General features: G+C 44.8%; 1 protein-coding gene across 1 annotated transcript in view; it reads right to left on the bottom strand.

Annotated features, from left to right (window-relative positions):
- Window positions 1–15,533, bottom strand: part of C1H10orf143 (chromosome 1 C10orf143 homolog) — a 35,501-nt gene extending 19,968 nt beyond the window's left edge. The window contains exon 1 of the mRNA XM_052196414.1: window positions 15,184–15,533. Coding sequence (XP_052052374.1) covers window positions 15,184–15,252 — 69 coding nt within the window. The 5' untranslated portion in view covers window positions 15,253–15,533. The remainder of the gene's footprint in view (window positions 1–15,183) is intronic.
- Window positions 15,534–15,834: the final 301 nt, after the last annotated feature.

The raw sequence follows: 15,834 nt of genomic DNA, 5'->3' as shown, positions 1-15,834 counted from the left end.
ATTAAGAGCACTTGCTGTTCTTCAGAAGACCCACATCACCTCACAACTGCAGCTCCAAAGGATCCAAAGTCTCTGACCTCCCAGGTACCTACACACACATGCACATACCCACATGTATACACACACACCCCTAACACATAATAAATATTTTTTTTTCAAAAAGAGGATAGGTAGAAACAGGAGGATCACCATAAGTTTGAGGCCAGCCTGGGCCACACAGGGTGACTCAAAACACCAAAACATAGAAAGGACAGACACAGGCCTTCCCTCAGTGGTCAATGTGCTCCCTCCCTCCTTGCAGGGACAGAGACTATACTGAGGAGAGGTCCTCCTTTCTTGCAATGACTATTCCCATGCTTGGCAGCCACCTCTGAGCTTGCCTAAATTATTCTGCCTCTAGCTGCATGGATAATGAGGTGACTATCACCAAGGGCAACATTGGAGTACTCATTAAAGTGCTGTTATAAATTTGGATCTTTGGGGCCTGGCTTGCTGGCAAAGGCCTGAGCCACTGAGAGCTTGGCCTGCAGTCAGGGCCTAGTGGCCTGGGCCAACAGCTGTGCAGCACTGGAGGGAGATCCTGTCACCCTGCCACTGCGGCCCTAGTGCTGAGAGGCCATCAGAAGCAAATGAAGGGCCGAAGGAGTCAGGACGAATCAGGCCCAGCTCAGCCCTCCTCTGTCACACTTGCAATAAAAAAGCTGAACTTGGGGATAGGAGCAGGAAGGACATTGTACCCCATGGACTTGCTGGTGATTGGATTTAAGCTTTTCTAAGTTTACCTAGTGCACAAGAAGCCTAAATCACTTTGGATTAGGACATTAAAGATCACTATCCCAGTGTCAGAGACAGAACACTCTACCACTGAGTACATCTCCAGCCCCAACTCTAAAGATCTTAAGGAAAGCAATGATGCACAGGTACAGACAGCAAGCAGACCCTAATAAACACCCCTGTAGTTAAAGAAAAGGAGACTTCATTCCATCCTCACACATTGAGGAGGATAAGGAGTCCACTTGTGTCTTGAAAAGAGAAAACGAAGCCCAAAGGCCTTGGGTGACTTGGCTGCAGGCTGTCTGAATCGACAGACCCAGGCTGTCCCTGTGCTTTTAACCTAGCTGGAGACAGAACGGAAAAATACAACTGATGGAGCCCTAAAAAACGAAACACCATATGGGGGAGATGGCAAAGCCTAAGAGAACCTTAACATACAATTATCCCTGTCAAGAGAGTACACTCGTGGTCTAAGGGCAAGCCTGCAGTCGATGGGAGAACACGACAGCTGGGAAATAAGCAGCCATGCTATCACATGACATTAACACCATTGCAGTCGAGTGAGGCTTGACAACAGAGTCAAGAAAATTCTTGGGGTGAACATCTTTAGGAGAAAAGGGTTCTAAGAGGATTCACTCTCAAATATGAAAAGATAGACTGAGGACTGGGTACCTGTCAGACACAGAAACCAACCCAATATCAATCAGACCCTACATGTAGCCGGGTGGTAGGGACATACGCCTTTAATCCCAGCACTTGGGAGGCAGAGGCAGGCGGATTTTTGAGACCAGCCTGGTCTACAGAGTTCCGGGACAGCCAGGGCTACACAGAGAAACCCTGTCTCGTAAAACAACAACAACAACAAAAAAAACAAAAACAAAACAAACAAACAAACAAAAAAGAGTTAATAGTAAAGCCAGGTGTCTGTAACATGCACTGAAAACCCCAGCAATCAGAAGGCTGAGGAGGAAGATCCTGAGTTCAAGTCCGGCCTGGGCTACATAGACTTTCCATCAGAAGTTAAAAGCACTTGCTGTGAGTATTATTCAAAAGACTCTAGTTCTAGAGTACTCTTCAAAGGAAGTGTGGCTTTGCTAGAGTAGGTGTGGCCTTGTTGCAGGTGAGTCAATGTTCACAGGGCTGAGCTTTTCAATTTCAAGGGCCCAAGCCAGGTTTAATCGCTGATCTATCTATCCACCAGGATGAAAGTGAACTAAATGAGCTGCCGAGAGGCAGGGTGTGGCAGGGAGTGCCTTTAATCTCAGCACTCAGGAGGCAGAGGCAGGGGAATCTCTGTGAGTTCAGAAGCCACCCTAGTCTACAATGCAAGTACCAGGATGGCCAGAGCTGCACAGAGAAACCTTGTCTCAAAAAACAACAAATAAAAAAATTAAAAAAGAGCGCTGCCAGGGTCATGGTGTCTCTTCACAGCAATAGAACATTGACTAAGACGCCAGGTTTGGGTCCCAGCACCTACATAGAGGCTCACAACTACCTGTTAACTCCAGTTTCAGGGGATCCAATGCCTTCTTCTGATCTCAGCATTTATCAGGCATGTACATGGTACATAGACATACGTGTGGGTAAAATAATCATGAATATAAAATAAAAATTGTTTTTTAGTGAAGTTATTTTTTTAAGGCAAAAGACTTAAAAAGGATGTTGGGGGGGGGAACAAGGACATGAATATCCACTCTCTCTAAATTCTTACTCCTAACACTCCTATATCCATATGCTCTCAAACTTCAGCAGAAAAATGTCTTTGTGCAGTGGATTCCAGTTAACTCATATCTGGTCAAAGCTCAGCCACACAAGGGACACACCCTTTCACCAAGGCTTAAGGGTCACTATGAGAAAAGGCAGAATGGTTGTAAGAGCCAAAGGTCCAGAAAGAGTAGGGAGAAGCCATGTCTTCTGGACATGACAGGTCCACTGTACTCAGGAATTCACAGAACTGCTACACAAGGTCCAGCCAGTCAATGCTTTAGTATGGGGTGGATGGGGGTCTGTGCATCCCTAATGCTACCTGCGGACATGCGATGCCTTCTGGAAGGGAGTCAGCTTATTGGGACCACAGCCTTAAAAAAAAGAGAGAGAGAAAGAAAAAAGAAAAAGACTCATGCTCATCTACCACCACAGTCTTGAGAACTCTAAGAAGCAATCTACTGTCCAGATAAGAAAGCACATAGCCATCAATGATAGTCTTTCCTTTGTATTTGGTTTGGTTTTTTGAGTCAGTGCTGACTGACCTGAACTCACTTTGTAGCCTTGAATTCACAGTGATCCTTCTGCCTTGGTCTCCCAACTGCTGGAATCACAGGCTACTTTTTTTCTTTTTCACTGGTGTGTATTACTTGTACAAGATACTGCATTTCACTATGGCACAACTGAATTCTAGTTTTTCCTAACTAGTTGATGTTTGGAAAATATCAGCAACTTGACACATCCACCTAGGCCTCCTCCGTTTCTTTTGTGTTAAACTCATGTGCCCTCCCAAGTCATGCAAACAAATGGTGTTCCCAGAGCACCTATGACATACCTCTCTGGGTGCTGAGTACCTGATAAAGAAGCTAAGCCACACCCCTTCCAGGGTGGCTGCTGAACACAGCGCCCAGGCAGGAGGTCCCCTAGCAGAGGCAAGCTGTCTTCCTGGGGGCCCTTAGCTCCCCTCCACTTTTTTGTACATCTATAGCAAAAATCTGCCCCCAGCTGATAAGTACTGACACTCTGTAGAGAACACTGTTCTCTGTAGGAGAACATGTAACTTAGGTCAGTTAAGTGTTAACTTAGGTCACAACCAAAGATGAACCACTGACCCATTTCTTGTACCACGGAGAAGCATGGCCAAACAAAACTAAACCAAGTAAGGCATGGTACTCAGCTCAGCAGATTCTTTCTAAGAGAAAAAAGCAGGGTGATGGCTCAGTAGCTTGTTTCTTGAGGAGTGGGCTATAATGACTGAGAAAGAAAATCTTAATAACCACCAAAGGGCAAAGCACAGGGTTTTGTTGGAGGGGCTCTGCCTCATCAGCGAGTGCTCATTAGACTTCCACTGGGGATGGCGCTCAGCAGATGAGCTATCAAATCTGCATCCTACAGAGTGAAACGGGCAGATTCAGCTCTCCATCTTCGCACTTTTAAGTTAGACCCCTTAGGGTTTCTCGGATGGTGTTAAAGCCATCAATACATTTAAGTGGTTTTGCTGACAAGGACTACTGCCTTTATTGGATAATTTCCCAAGAGTTAGCAAAGGTAGGTCCTGAACTTACCCTCACATTGAATGAATGGATAAAAAACAACAACCAAAAAAACCTGTCCCACCCTCTTGCCCACCTACTCCCCCTGCCCACACTTTTTAAACCAGTCGGTAATAGTAAGAATTGATAAACGTGGCAGACTGAAGCCTTCCAGATCATTCACATCCAAGTCTGAGAACCTGCATTACAAATACTCCAGGTTGGTTATCTGTCCTCTCAAGATCCTTAAACCTGGTATCTCGACCAAGAGCCTGGGCAGCCTAGGGATGTGGATGAAAGGAGAGGCCCGTCTGCTCTCCACACTGCTGCCCTTGCCCACAAAAGAATTCAGAGAGGCTGCCTTGGCCAGATTGGGGAGCAAGTCAGGCTCCTGGTGCTTTTAGCTAGCTGTGAAGTACCTGCAGCTGAACTTCTTCTTCTTTTTTTTTTTTAGATTTATTTATTATTATATCTAAGTACACTGTAGCTGTCTTCAGACATGGATCTCTTTATGGATGGTTGGGAGCCACCATGTGGTTGCTGGGATTTGAACTCAGGACCTTCGGAAGAGCAGTCAGTGCTCTTAACCACTGAGTCATCTCTCCAGCCCGCAGCTGAACTTCCTTCTCAGACGATCTTGAAAATATTCCCACTCAAAAAGGGTAGAAAACATTTAAAATTAGCAGTCTCCAACCTTTTGTGCCTTTAGCAGAAGAGGTCATTTCTCACATCTCCGTTACATGTGCATTAAAGATGGCTTTAACATACACCTGAGAAGAGAGGCAGTCAGAATGCTACAGATTCAGAGCAAGGCAGGCAGGGGCTGCTCTGGTCATGAACAAGGCAGGCGTTTCACTGGTGGTCTTGGCGATCAGATGGTGACAGAAGTTCCAGATGCTGTTGACAGCAGCATGTAGCCCAAAACTCACAGCACCATCCCTGTCCCCAGCATCCTTTATATCTGCTCCTTCAGCCTTCATGGGTACATAGAGCAGACTCAGACCTACACTTTATCTTTCATCTTTGCATTTCAATCTACACATTGGCTTCTTCATCCACCAGGACCCCATGGCTCAAGGCTCAAGGGTTCTGAAGAAGCAAGCTCTAGGACCGAGATCTCTTAAATTTTATTTATTTATTTATTTTTATTTCATATATATGGGTGTTTTTGCCTGCATATGTGTCTGTGGGCCACTTGCTTACCCCTGGTGGCCACGGAGGCCAGAAGGGGGCATTAGATATTTTAGAACTGGAGTTACAGTCATGAACTGACACATGGGTGCTGGGAATCTTCTGAAAGAGCAGAAAGTGCTCCTAACCACTGCACACCATCTCTCTCCAGCCCAGCTCAAACTTTTAAAAAATCCTTCAGACTAAACTTTATTAGGTACAACTGTGCTGTGTAGTCATTTCCTATAAATTGAAATATTATCTCCTAGAGAGAAGCGCTTTTTTAGAAACCTAAGAAAACAGGAAGCTCAATTTTATAAGACTTGGGACGCTCACAAGGTCCTTCCCTGAGTTTATATAAGCAGCAAACAGTTGCTAGGAACAGGAGACTCTGTTCGGGGAGCTCCAGGAATACAGCTTTCATGAGTCACTACTGGGCTGGAATGGGCTTTATCTAATATAGATGTCACCCATGTTTCTTGTCCTAATCACTGTTATATTGTCATGAAAAGACACCATGACCAAGACAACTCTCATTTTAAAAAAGTATTAATTGGGGGCATATTCACAGTTTCAGACGGTTAGTCTAATACCTGAAAGCTATATCCTGATCTACAGCTGAGATAGCAAGAGAGACACTGAGCTTGGCAGGGGCTTTTAAAACCTCAAAGCCCACCCCCAGTGACAAACTTCCTTCAACAAGGCCACACCTCCTAATCCTTCTAATTCTTTCAAATAGTGCCACTCCCAGGTGTTGAGATATATGAACCTGGGGGGACCACTCCTATTCAAACCACCACATCTCTAATTGGCAATGTAAGACTAATAAAAAATTACTAGGTATAATGATTTGTAATGGTTTGGATATTAAGTGTTCCTCAGAGTCTCATGAGCTGAAGGCTTGATCCAATGCAGCAGTATGGGATGGGATCCCAGGAGTGATGGGTGTTTACCACTGTAGCAGTGGCGGGACCTGGAAGAATGGAGCCCATAAATGAGGCGACTAAAGTCTCGTGCAATAGCCAACTTTATCCAGAGCATCAGACAAGTTATACTCTGAGGGTTAAAAATAACATAAGTTTTCATGAGTTCCAGTGGTGTAGTATCACAAAGGCAATCTACAAGTGGCAAAAACATGTTTCTCCACAGAAGCATAAAAGGATTAATAGCTGCAAGCAATAATGAGTAATCTGAAGTAAACTCACTATTTGCTATACCTGGAAGGAGCCTGAAAACACATTCCAAGTATAAGTCCACATTTTGAAGAAATTGAAGTCATAAGACTCTTGTCTTGTTTTCTTAGAGTTTTCTCAAAAGCACTAAGAATTCTCCTCACACAACTATTACTTGGACCATGTTCCAAGAGATGGGCAGTGAGGGTATTAACCTCACTAATGGAACCACAGCCTGATGAGCTGACAGGAGGCATGGCCGGACAGTAGTCATGGGGTGTGCCTTTAAAGCCTACATCTATCTGGTCCTCAGCCTCCTCCTCTCTATCCATAGAGAACACTCAGAGTTCCTATAACTGCATATGCTCAAAATGTTAGACATGAGTTATGTGTGTGTACATGATTCAAATCAAAGGTTATAATTCCTGAGATGAAAGTGCCCTAGATGCAATTAGTGGCAAATTAGACACTTTCAAAGAAAAGGTTGGTGAGCTTAATAAAAAGCGATAAAAGTTCAGAAACTAAACACAAAAGATAACTTTCACTGGGTATAGAATTCTAAATAGAATTTTTTTCTGTCACTGATGAAACTACTGTTCTGCAGGACCATTTCCAACGTGAAGTCACAACCCCTATGTTTGTGTCTCAGTACACAGTGTGTCTTTTTGTCTCTGGCTACTTCTACATTTTTCTGTCAGTACCTTTGAACAATCTTCTCACTCGCTGTTTCTGCTACTGTTTTCTTCATGATATCCATGCTTGGAATTATTGAGATTTGCTGACCTCTAGGGTTATAGATGCCATCAAATTTAAGACACCTGCCTGGTGGTATGGACCTATAATCCTAGCTACTCAGGAGGCTAATGCAGGAGTATTACAAGTTCAAAGCCTGGTTTGGCTACAGAACAGATTAAAGGTCAGTCTGGGTAAAGTAGTGAGACCCTGTCTCAAAAAGAAACAGGCAATGTAGCTTAGCAATAGAACTTTTGCTTATCACATGTGAGACCCTGTTATCACACATATGGTCCCTAGCAACTGTCCTCTAGAAGTTTTCAAAGTAATCTAGGGATGCAAGTCAGTGTAGACTTCTTATCTAACATGTACAAGACCTTGTTTGATTTCCTAATACAGACAAAAAAAATTCAGGAGGAAATATTAAAATAGATTATAGACATAGTATGTTTCTGCTTAGTATTAGAGTAGCAAATATACAATCACCCATGCAAGGATGTGAGGATCCAATCACTAACATACACATGCAAAACAATCCCTGACCCTCAACATTCCAGAAGGAACTATGGACTAAATGAAGAATTCAACTATGATGGAACTTTATGAATAAATCTATGGTCTCTTGGTTCTTGCCATGGAAACCTCTTTAAAGTATAGTTGCTTAAACAGAAGTCTATGAACTGACATCTTCAACAAGCAGATCTCTTTTAATCCAGACAGCTAAACAAGGTCTGATTGGATTAAGATCAGGGTGAGTAAAATAGGAACAGCACAGAGAGTGTAAGTCGGGGTAAAATGCAGGACTACAACAGAGGAGAACAGACAGAAAAGATAAGATAAGGAAGCTTCTTCACCTTGAAGCGATTTGCTGAAACCTACAATGGGAGTGTAAACTGAAGATAAACACTAGGTCGCAAGCAACCGGCAAAACCGCAACTAACTAGCCAGTGAGGAAATTAGCACACAATCAAACAAAAATGGCCCATTAAACAAAGATGAGAACTGGAAAAATAAGCAAAGGATGGTTAAATAGAAAACAAATAGTAGCCAGGCAGTGGTGGTGCACGCCTGTAATCCCAGCACTCTGGGAGGCAGAGGCAGGCAGATTTCTGAGTTTGAGGCCAGCCTGGTCTACAGAGTGAGTTCCAGGACAGCCAGGGCTACACAGAGAAACCCTGTCTCGAAAAAACCAAATCCAAAAAAAAAAAAAGAAAGAAAAGAAAAGAAAGAAAACAAATAGTAAACCACATGCCTGTAATCCCAGCTCAGCAAAAACAGAGAGGTGGCCATTAGAAACCCAAGGTCATCCTTGACTACATCCTGAATTCAAGGTCAGCCTAAGCTATATGAGATCCTGCCTCAAAAAGCAAGCCACCACAACAAAAATCGCTTGGGAGGCAAAACCAGGAAGAGCTAGCTCTACAAGTTTGAGGCTGGCCTGTTCTCCATAGTGAATTCCAAGCCAACCAGGCTACATGGAAAGACTATGAATATATATAATGATTTTAACTGTATCAACAGTCATGGGACAAGACAACCACAGTCAGATTCAATTAGGAAAAAACAAATTATAATATGCAAGAAACTCTCTTTAACCAATTGTGGCAACACACACCTGTAATCCCAGCACTCCTGAGGCATAGGCAGGTGGATCTCTGTGAATTCAAGGCCACACTGGCCAATGTAATGAGTTCCAGGTCAGCCAGGGCTATAGACTGTCTCAAAAAAATAAAAACAACCATAAACAAAAAGCCAAAACCAGCAAAGCACACATTCCCAAAAGCCAACCACATCTGAGGCCATGGAAAACGCCATTTTCATAAATCTGAAAGGATTCAAGCCATACCATGTCCTCAGACTCCAGTGGAATTAAATTGAAACCACAAATTCAAGGTCAACCTGTGTCAAACTAAAATTTTATAAAGGGGTATAGGGGAGAATGACCTAGGATGTCACTCAGCTGTAGAATACTTTACCTAGCATACTAAGGCCCTGAGCTCAATCCTCAGCACAGCAGAACTCTGACTGACATTGAAGGGAGTTGGGACTTTTCAGAATCCATAGTTGAGGCAGCAAGCAGACCAGAGCCCGGGCATGCTGGACAAGCTTGAAGCAAGGTTGTGGTTGAGCCATTCCACAAACAGACTGGCCATAAAAGATAAGGGACATGCCTGGGAAAACTCCTATGGGTCATACATTATCTGGACTGGAGTCTCCTGTCTCCTGTCCCTTAGATGCAGCTTAAAATGACCTTCCTGCTAACAAAAATAAACCGCCCTCCCACATTGCTGACGGCCCGATCTGCACCTATGCCAAAAAAACCCACCCTGCGCACCAGAATCCCCCGCCAATGTTTGAATCAGCAAATCATGTGTAACCGCGCCAAACCCCCCTGGCAACCCCCCTGACTTTTCCTATATAAACCCCTAACTTTTGAGCCTCTGGGTCGACTCCTCTGTCTCCTGTGTGAGATACGTGTTGATCCAGAGCTCTGATAATAAACTACCTAATGCATTTGCATCAAGTCGGTCTCTCGTGTTTCCTTGGGTGTACGCTATCCCGAGAATGAAGTGGGGGTCTCCCCAAAAGGAGGTCCTACAACATGTCTGCAGGAATTAAAAGGCTGGTCCTAAAAATTTATATGGGAATTCAAGGGGCCCAGAATAGCAGACATAGTCTACAAAAAGAACAATCTGAAAATAAAATTGCAATTTACAGATCTCAACACTAACTTAAGCAAAGGATCTGCAAAACACAATTTTAATTTCAGAAGGAAAAAAAATGGTTTATTCTGAGTGACTCCAGGACCTCTGAAGGATGTGTCCATCCATCATGAAAGCAGAGACAGTCATAACTCAAGGCATTTACTAAACACGCTAGTGTATCAGGTAGGCATGTTACAGTCAGGTAAAGAATCCTCTAAAGGTTTGAGGGCTCATGGAAGCTAATGGTCTCCTAAATTAATGTATTCCAAAGGCATTTAGTCTGATAGTAAAAGAGTGTCACATCAGATATAGAGGTAGGTGATAAATGGCTCTAAGTTACTAAGGACAGCTGAAAAGAATCTTAGTTCTCCTCAGTCATGGAAGTTCAATCAATCAATCTGGAGAAGCTTTAGCTTCTCCGTGGGCATGGTCTTTTCAGGGACCTCCCTTTCACACAGTACTACTGAAGCCTGTACTGTACTAGCATGAAGATGAATACACTCATCAATTGAAAGTCCACCAAAAACTCTCCCATTTACAAAGAACTGATTTTCAACAGGGATGCAAAGGTGATTCCTGGGAGGAAAATCAGCAGTTCTACAAAGGGTCTTGAATTTAATACCGAATGCAAAACAACCCAGTTGTTTTGAGCCTGCTCTGTGCTGTGCTGATGGATATGGAACACAGACCCAAATGAAAGAGTCAAAACTAACTTTCTTACAAGAAAACACAAAGGTTCAAGGTGGAAGAGGATTTCTGCAAACCATGAGTCTGGTAAGAAACTTCTGTAAGCATATATGAAAGGGGGAGGAGAGTGTGGAAAGATGGACCAGTGGTTAAGAGCATCTGCCGCTCTTGCAGAGGACCAAAGTTTGAGCAGAGAATGTCCTTAAAAAGACAGACAAATGACCAGGAAGTACATGAAGACAGCTGGTCACTGCCCAGGAAATGAATATTAAAAGCAATGAGATCACACTTCACACCAAGCTAGGAGGCTCTCCTCAAAGACTAGGTTGAGGAGGACATGGGAGCTAGTCCCCAATTGGAGGGATGTACAGTGCTACAGCCATTTGGTGTTGGAATCTGGAAGCTCTTTAGATGACTAAGCAAATATTTACCATAGCACCCAGAAACCTCAATCTCGTCCTGCACCCAGAAGGAAGGAAAACAAAGGCATACACACTTGTACATAGCGTTTGTGGAGGCCACAAAACCCAACTATGCCCTCCTTATGTGAGTGGTTGGTTATATGCTTATAATACTTTAATCATGATATTTAAAACTAAATTTAAAAAAAAGGCAAAAGTGAGAAGCAGAAGACCATGAAGTCAACACATTCTTAGAGTCTGTTTCTAAAGAACAAATGGAAAAATTACAAGAGGAAACAGTCATTTCTCCCTAGAACTCAAGAGCTAGAAAAACATGTACTGGCTCACCAGGGCATCACAGGTTTGGCTCCACCCAGCTGTCTTGCCCAGAACTGAGCTGCCTTGAGAGGAGTCATGGATGGAAGACTGGGTGGCAAGCACATTCATTCATACGCTGTGGGCAAGCAACACGACTCATAAACCCACGTAGTGCTGCCTGTCGCAGAGCAGCTCTTCAAGGGAGCTGTTTTTAAAAGAACTCTGCAAAGCTGCTGTCATTCCTGAAACTCTTCCTCTCCTGACAGGAATTGTTAAATCTTTCAGAGTCGCACACATAGAACTTGACACGGCCTCTGCAACACTACTCCTTAGTAAACTTCAGTCCAGAGAAGGAAGAGATACCCCTAGTGCCTTGTCCCCCTACTGCTCCATTTCCTCCCCATCAAGGCCATGCCATGTCTGGTCCAAGTAAAGACCTCCTTCCTTTCCATGGAGCCAGTCTCTCTCCTAAACTTGTCTTTCCTGCCTCAACAGGTGAACAGCCAGACCAGTTTAATCCCTGTGACTGAGTGTGGTGGTTTAAATGAGAATGGCCCCCATAAACTCACATTTTGATTGAGTTGGTGAAACTGTTTGGGAAGGATTAGGAGGTGTGGCCTTTGGAGGTGTACCACTGGAGGAAGGCTTTGAAGTTTCAAAAGCCCATACTGTTTTCCAGTATGTCTCTCTGCTTGGTGGTTGTCATCTCATCATGTATGCTCTCCTCTACTGCTCTAGTGCCATGCCTGCCTGCTATCATGCTCCCTATAGCAGTCGTGGGCTTACCCTTTAAACCTGTAAGCAAGCCCCCAATCAAATGCTTTCTAAGTTGCTTTGTTCATGGTGTCTCTTCACAACAACAGGAAAGTAACTATGATGCTGTGCAAATTGTAGGTACAGGGTTTCTGTAGATGAAACCTAACCTAACCTAGGGTGCACCTAACTAAGGCTGTCACATCACTAATGCCCATGCAGGGCGTGGAATCTACAGCAGGTACCCTAGGAAAAAGAGGCACACTGTGGATATCCATTTGTCACACTTGTTACCATGGTAGCTATTCTCAGTGCTAGAAACTTCTGTTATCAAGGCTAGGCTACTGAGCACTAAGAGAAGTTTTATCTAACTGGCTCTGCCTAAGAACCACTTGCCAAATGCTGATTCTGGCCAAAGTGTTTTCTCAGCTCTGCTGGTGGAGACTGTCTTAGTTAGGGTTACCATTGCTATGATAAAATACCATGACCAAAGCAAGTTGAGGAGGAAAGGATTTATTCAGCTTACATTTCTACATCACAGTTCATCATCAAGGGAAGTCAGGACAGGGACTCAAACAGGGCAGGAACCTAGAGGCAGAAGCCAAAGCAGAAGCCATGGAGGGAAGGGGTGCTGCTTACTGGCTTGCTCCCAATGGCTTGCTCAGTCTTCATTCTTATAAAGTCCAGCACCACCAGCACAGGAATGACGCTCTTCTCCATCAACCACTAAGAAAATGCCCTACAGGCGGCCTGGTCTTATGGAGGCATTTTCTCTACTGAGATTCTCTCCCTCCTTTCAAATGACTTTAGCTTGTGTCAAGTTGACTTAATACTAACCAGCACAGCTGTACACAAAGTGCAGAGGTACACGGTGCACAGAGCTATGGGCTGTGGGCAGAAGCTGGAAACTATTCTCAGCTCTACAGGAACCAAACAAATACATTTTTGCATGTGGGCACTAAGGGTGAGTGAGGGAGAGGACAGAAAACCTTTGAACAAGAAGCTACTTGACTAAAGTCACTCTGGATTATTAAATCAAAGGCTAAAAAGCAGCCAGGGGACGACCTTGGGTGTCATTTCTCAGGCACCATCCATCTCATTTTTTGAGACAAAGTCTCTCCCTGGCCAATGTATAGCTAACCAAGTAAACTAAGCTGACTGATCTACTAGCCCCACAAGAATTTCACTGGCTAGCTATCTCCCCAGCCCCACCTTTTCCTCTTTTGGGTGCTGCTGGCGATTGAACCCAGGGCCTTGTGCATACTAAGTAGCAGCTTTACCACTGAGTCTACCATAGCCATTTTCTTATTGTAAAAACAAAATGAAACAAAACAAAAACCTCAAAGCTGTCTGCTGGTAGAATGGTGGCTATGTCTGTCATACCAGCCCTAGGGAGACTAAGATAGGAACATTGAGAGTTCAAAAACAGCCTGGGCTACAAAGGAAGTTCCACACCACTATGGGATACATAGATCCTATCTCAAAACAAACAAACAAACAAACAAACAACACAAAACAGTACAGCCTTGAAGCAGCAAGGAACCGTAAATGCTGCATACCTGTAGTCCCAGCTCTGGGAGGGGGGAGCAGGTTCAGGAAAGGTCATTCTGGACTATGTAACAGAATTTGAGGCCAGCCTCAACTATAAAAGACTCTGTCTCAAAAAAACTACTAAGGTAGCAAATGAAGATGAAACCAAATAGGAATTGGTCAATGTGCAAGGAGAAAAAGAGACTGCCTACTCCAAATCTGTTCCATGAACAAGTCTCAACACAAAACCATAAACTTATTTACAACATGGTTAAAGTTTAAGTAAGGAAATCAATCCTTAGATTTTACCAATGAAGACTCAGGAACCAGATGCTGGCACAAAAAGTCTCCTTGTTCAGAGAGGCAGAGAAAACATTCAGCTGACCTTCCTCCTTAGTCTGTCCAGAAGCCATCTGTCCCAGAAGCCATACCCCTTCTCCCACACCTTCATCAAAGACCCCCTTATACTGCGTGTCCTTCTCTTCGACTTGCTGTGTATCTCTCTGTCCATCTCCCTGACTCCCTCTCACTCTCTATGATGTTTTAATAACTTCTATGTTCACTTCCTGTCATCAGGTTGCTGGCTCTGCCTCTTGACTATGGCTGACTTTATTTAATCCTGTTTACAATATTCAAGTTGAAAGCTCTTGGATTAAAGGTGTGTGCTAGGGCTGTTTTCCCAGTAAATAACACAACCTGGGAGTATAGAGTGTGATCAAATATCCTGCAAAAATTGAGGGTTTTTTGTTTTGTTTTGTTTTGTTTTGTTTTGCCAGTAATATTTTGTAACTCAACTGTGCAGGTACCTAATGAGAACTCTAGAGGTTGTTGCAATGTCAGATACCTTGCAGGCTCAGCTTCTGGGCAGCACCTGGCACAGTTGGCTTGTTCTACCCAGAGACTTCCACCACCCCTTCAAGGAATGCCCTTGCCTTCTCCCAAGGTTTAGGGCAGCAAGTTAGGTGCCAGAGATAGACAGAGCACCTGAGCTTTTATACTGCTCTTCCATTTACAGGTTTGGCAGAAATGGAGATAGTCTTCAGAAACCAGTCCCTTAATCGACTATCAGACTATTCAAACAATGGATACCAAAGAAATGGTAATTTCTCCAGGAATCTCACACCAGAAGAAAGAAACCCTCCCAGCAGAAGGGGAAACTTCACAGGGACAGAGATTTCACCCAGTTCTAACCTGTCAGACCACTTTGCAAGATGACACCGAAGCCTAGACAATGCTGGACCAAGGTTGAACAGACCACACTTTTGACACGGCCTGCTTAGATACTCTTGGATCTCTATTTCAATTTTATTCTCACTTCAGGACTCCTTAAGTCAGACTCGGAGTGATTCTTTGTCCCTCTTCCGACTAACTGTATTAAATATTTTTCTGCTTTCCACTTTTAACTTCGCTCTTTCAATTTGTTTATGAGGATAGGTGGCCAGAGCGGACTTGCGGCACAAGTTGTTATCCAGAAATTCCGTAACACTCAGGGTACTACAGCTTAAAGGAGCACACGGCTCCTCATCATTGCGCAAGCGCAGCGGGAGGGGCGGGACTGTCCTCTGCCTGGCCCCGCCCTTAGCCCCGCCTCGGCAGCAGGCTTCCGCTGCTCAGCCGTCCGGCCGTCCGGAAGGGCCACGCCTCATGTGCCCGCGAGCGAGCTAGGGAGCCGCCTCCCTCTGCCCACGCCCTGCCCGGAGCTTACCGCGTCCCCTGCCGCTGGCAGCTCCTCCGTCCTCCGCCGTCTCCATCGGCCCGGCGCCAGGCTGTCCATGCGGCTTCGCGTTCCGCCTCTCAGGCCACTCGGAGGCGGGACCACCCGACCACGTGTCTGGAGAAGCCAATGAGGAGGCGTGGGGCGTAGCCTGAAATACCCAGCGCCTCACAGAGGGGCTACAGGCAGGAGTAGCCGAAACCCGAGTCTCCTACGGCCTGGGGTGCGGAGAGTTCTTCCACCAGCCGCAGGTCGAAGCCTCACAAACCGTGACTGTCTTGTCGCTTCTCGGTTCACAAAGTCAGTCCCAAAGGTCGTTTGTTTCGGATTTACCAAGCTTCTGCAACCCTTGGTCCGCGGGAGGTACGCCCTCCTACCTTGTGATTGGTTACTGAGTCCTGATAGATGGATCCGCGGACCAATCGGCACGCCTAAGGCTGAGCTGGGCGTTGTCTTTGGGAGTTGCAGTGTGACAGCTATTAATTTTTGCTCTATGGAACGAGAGAACTCGAATTCAACCTAACCTAAAGAGCAAAGCCCCGCCGTGGTTTTGCTGGCAGGTCGTGTTCAAGTACAGGAACACCACCTGGGGCAGGAACAGCCACAGGCGTCGGGGGGTGGGAGTAGCTCTCGGCCTGGCTT

This window comes from Apodemus sylvaticus, chromosome 1 (genome assembly GCF_947179515.1).
Source record: "Apodemus sylvaticus chromosome 1, mApoSyl1.1, whole genome shotgun sequence".
NCBI classification, from domain to species: domain Eukaryota; kingdom Metazoa; phylum Chordata; class Mammalia; order Rodentia; family Muridae; genus Apodemus; species Apodemus sylvaticus.
The sequence above is the reverse complement of the archived record's forward strand: the minus strand, read 5'-3'. Positions and strand labels throughout refer to the sequence as shown.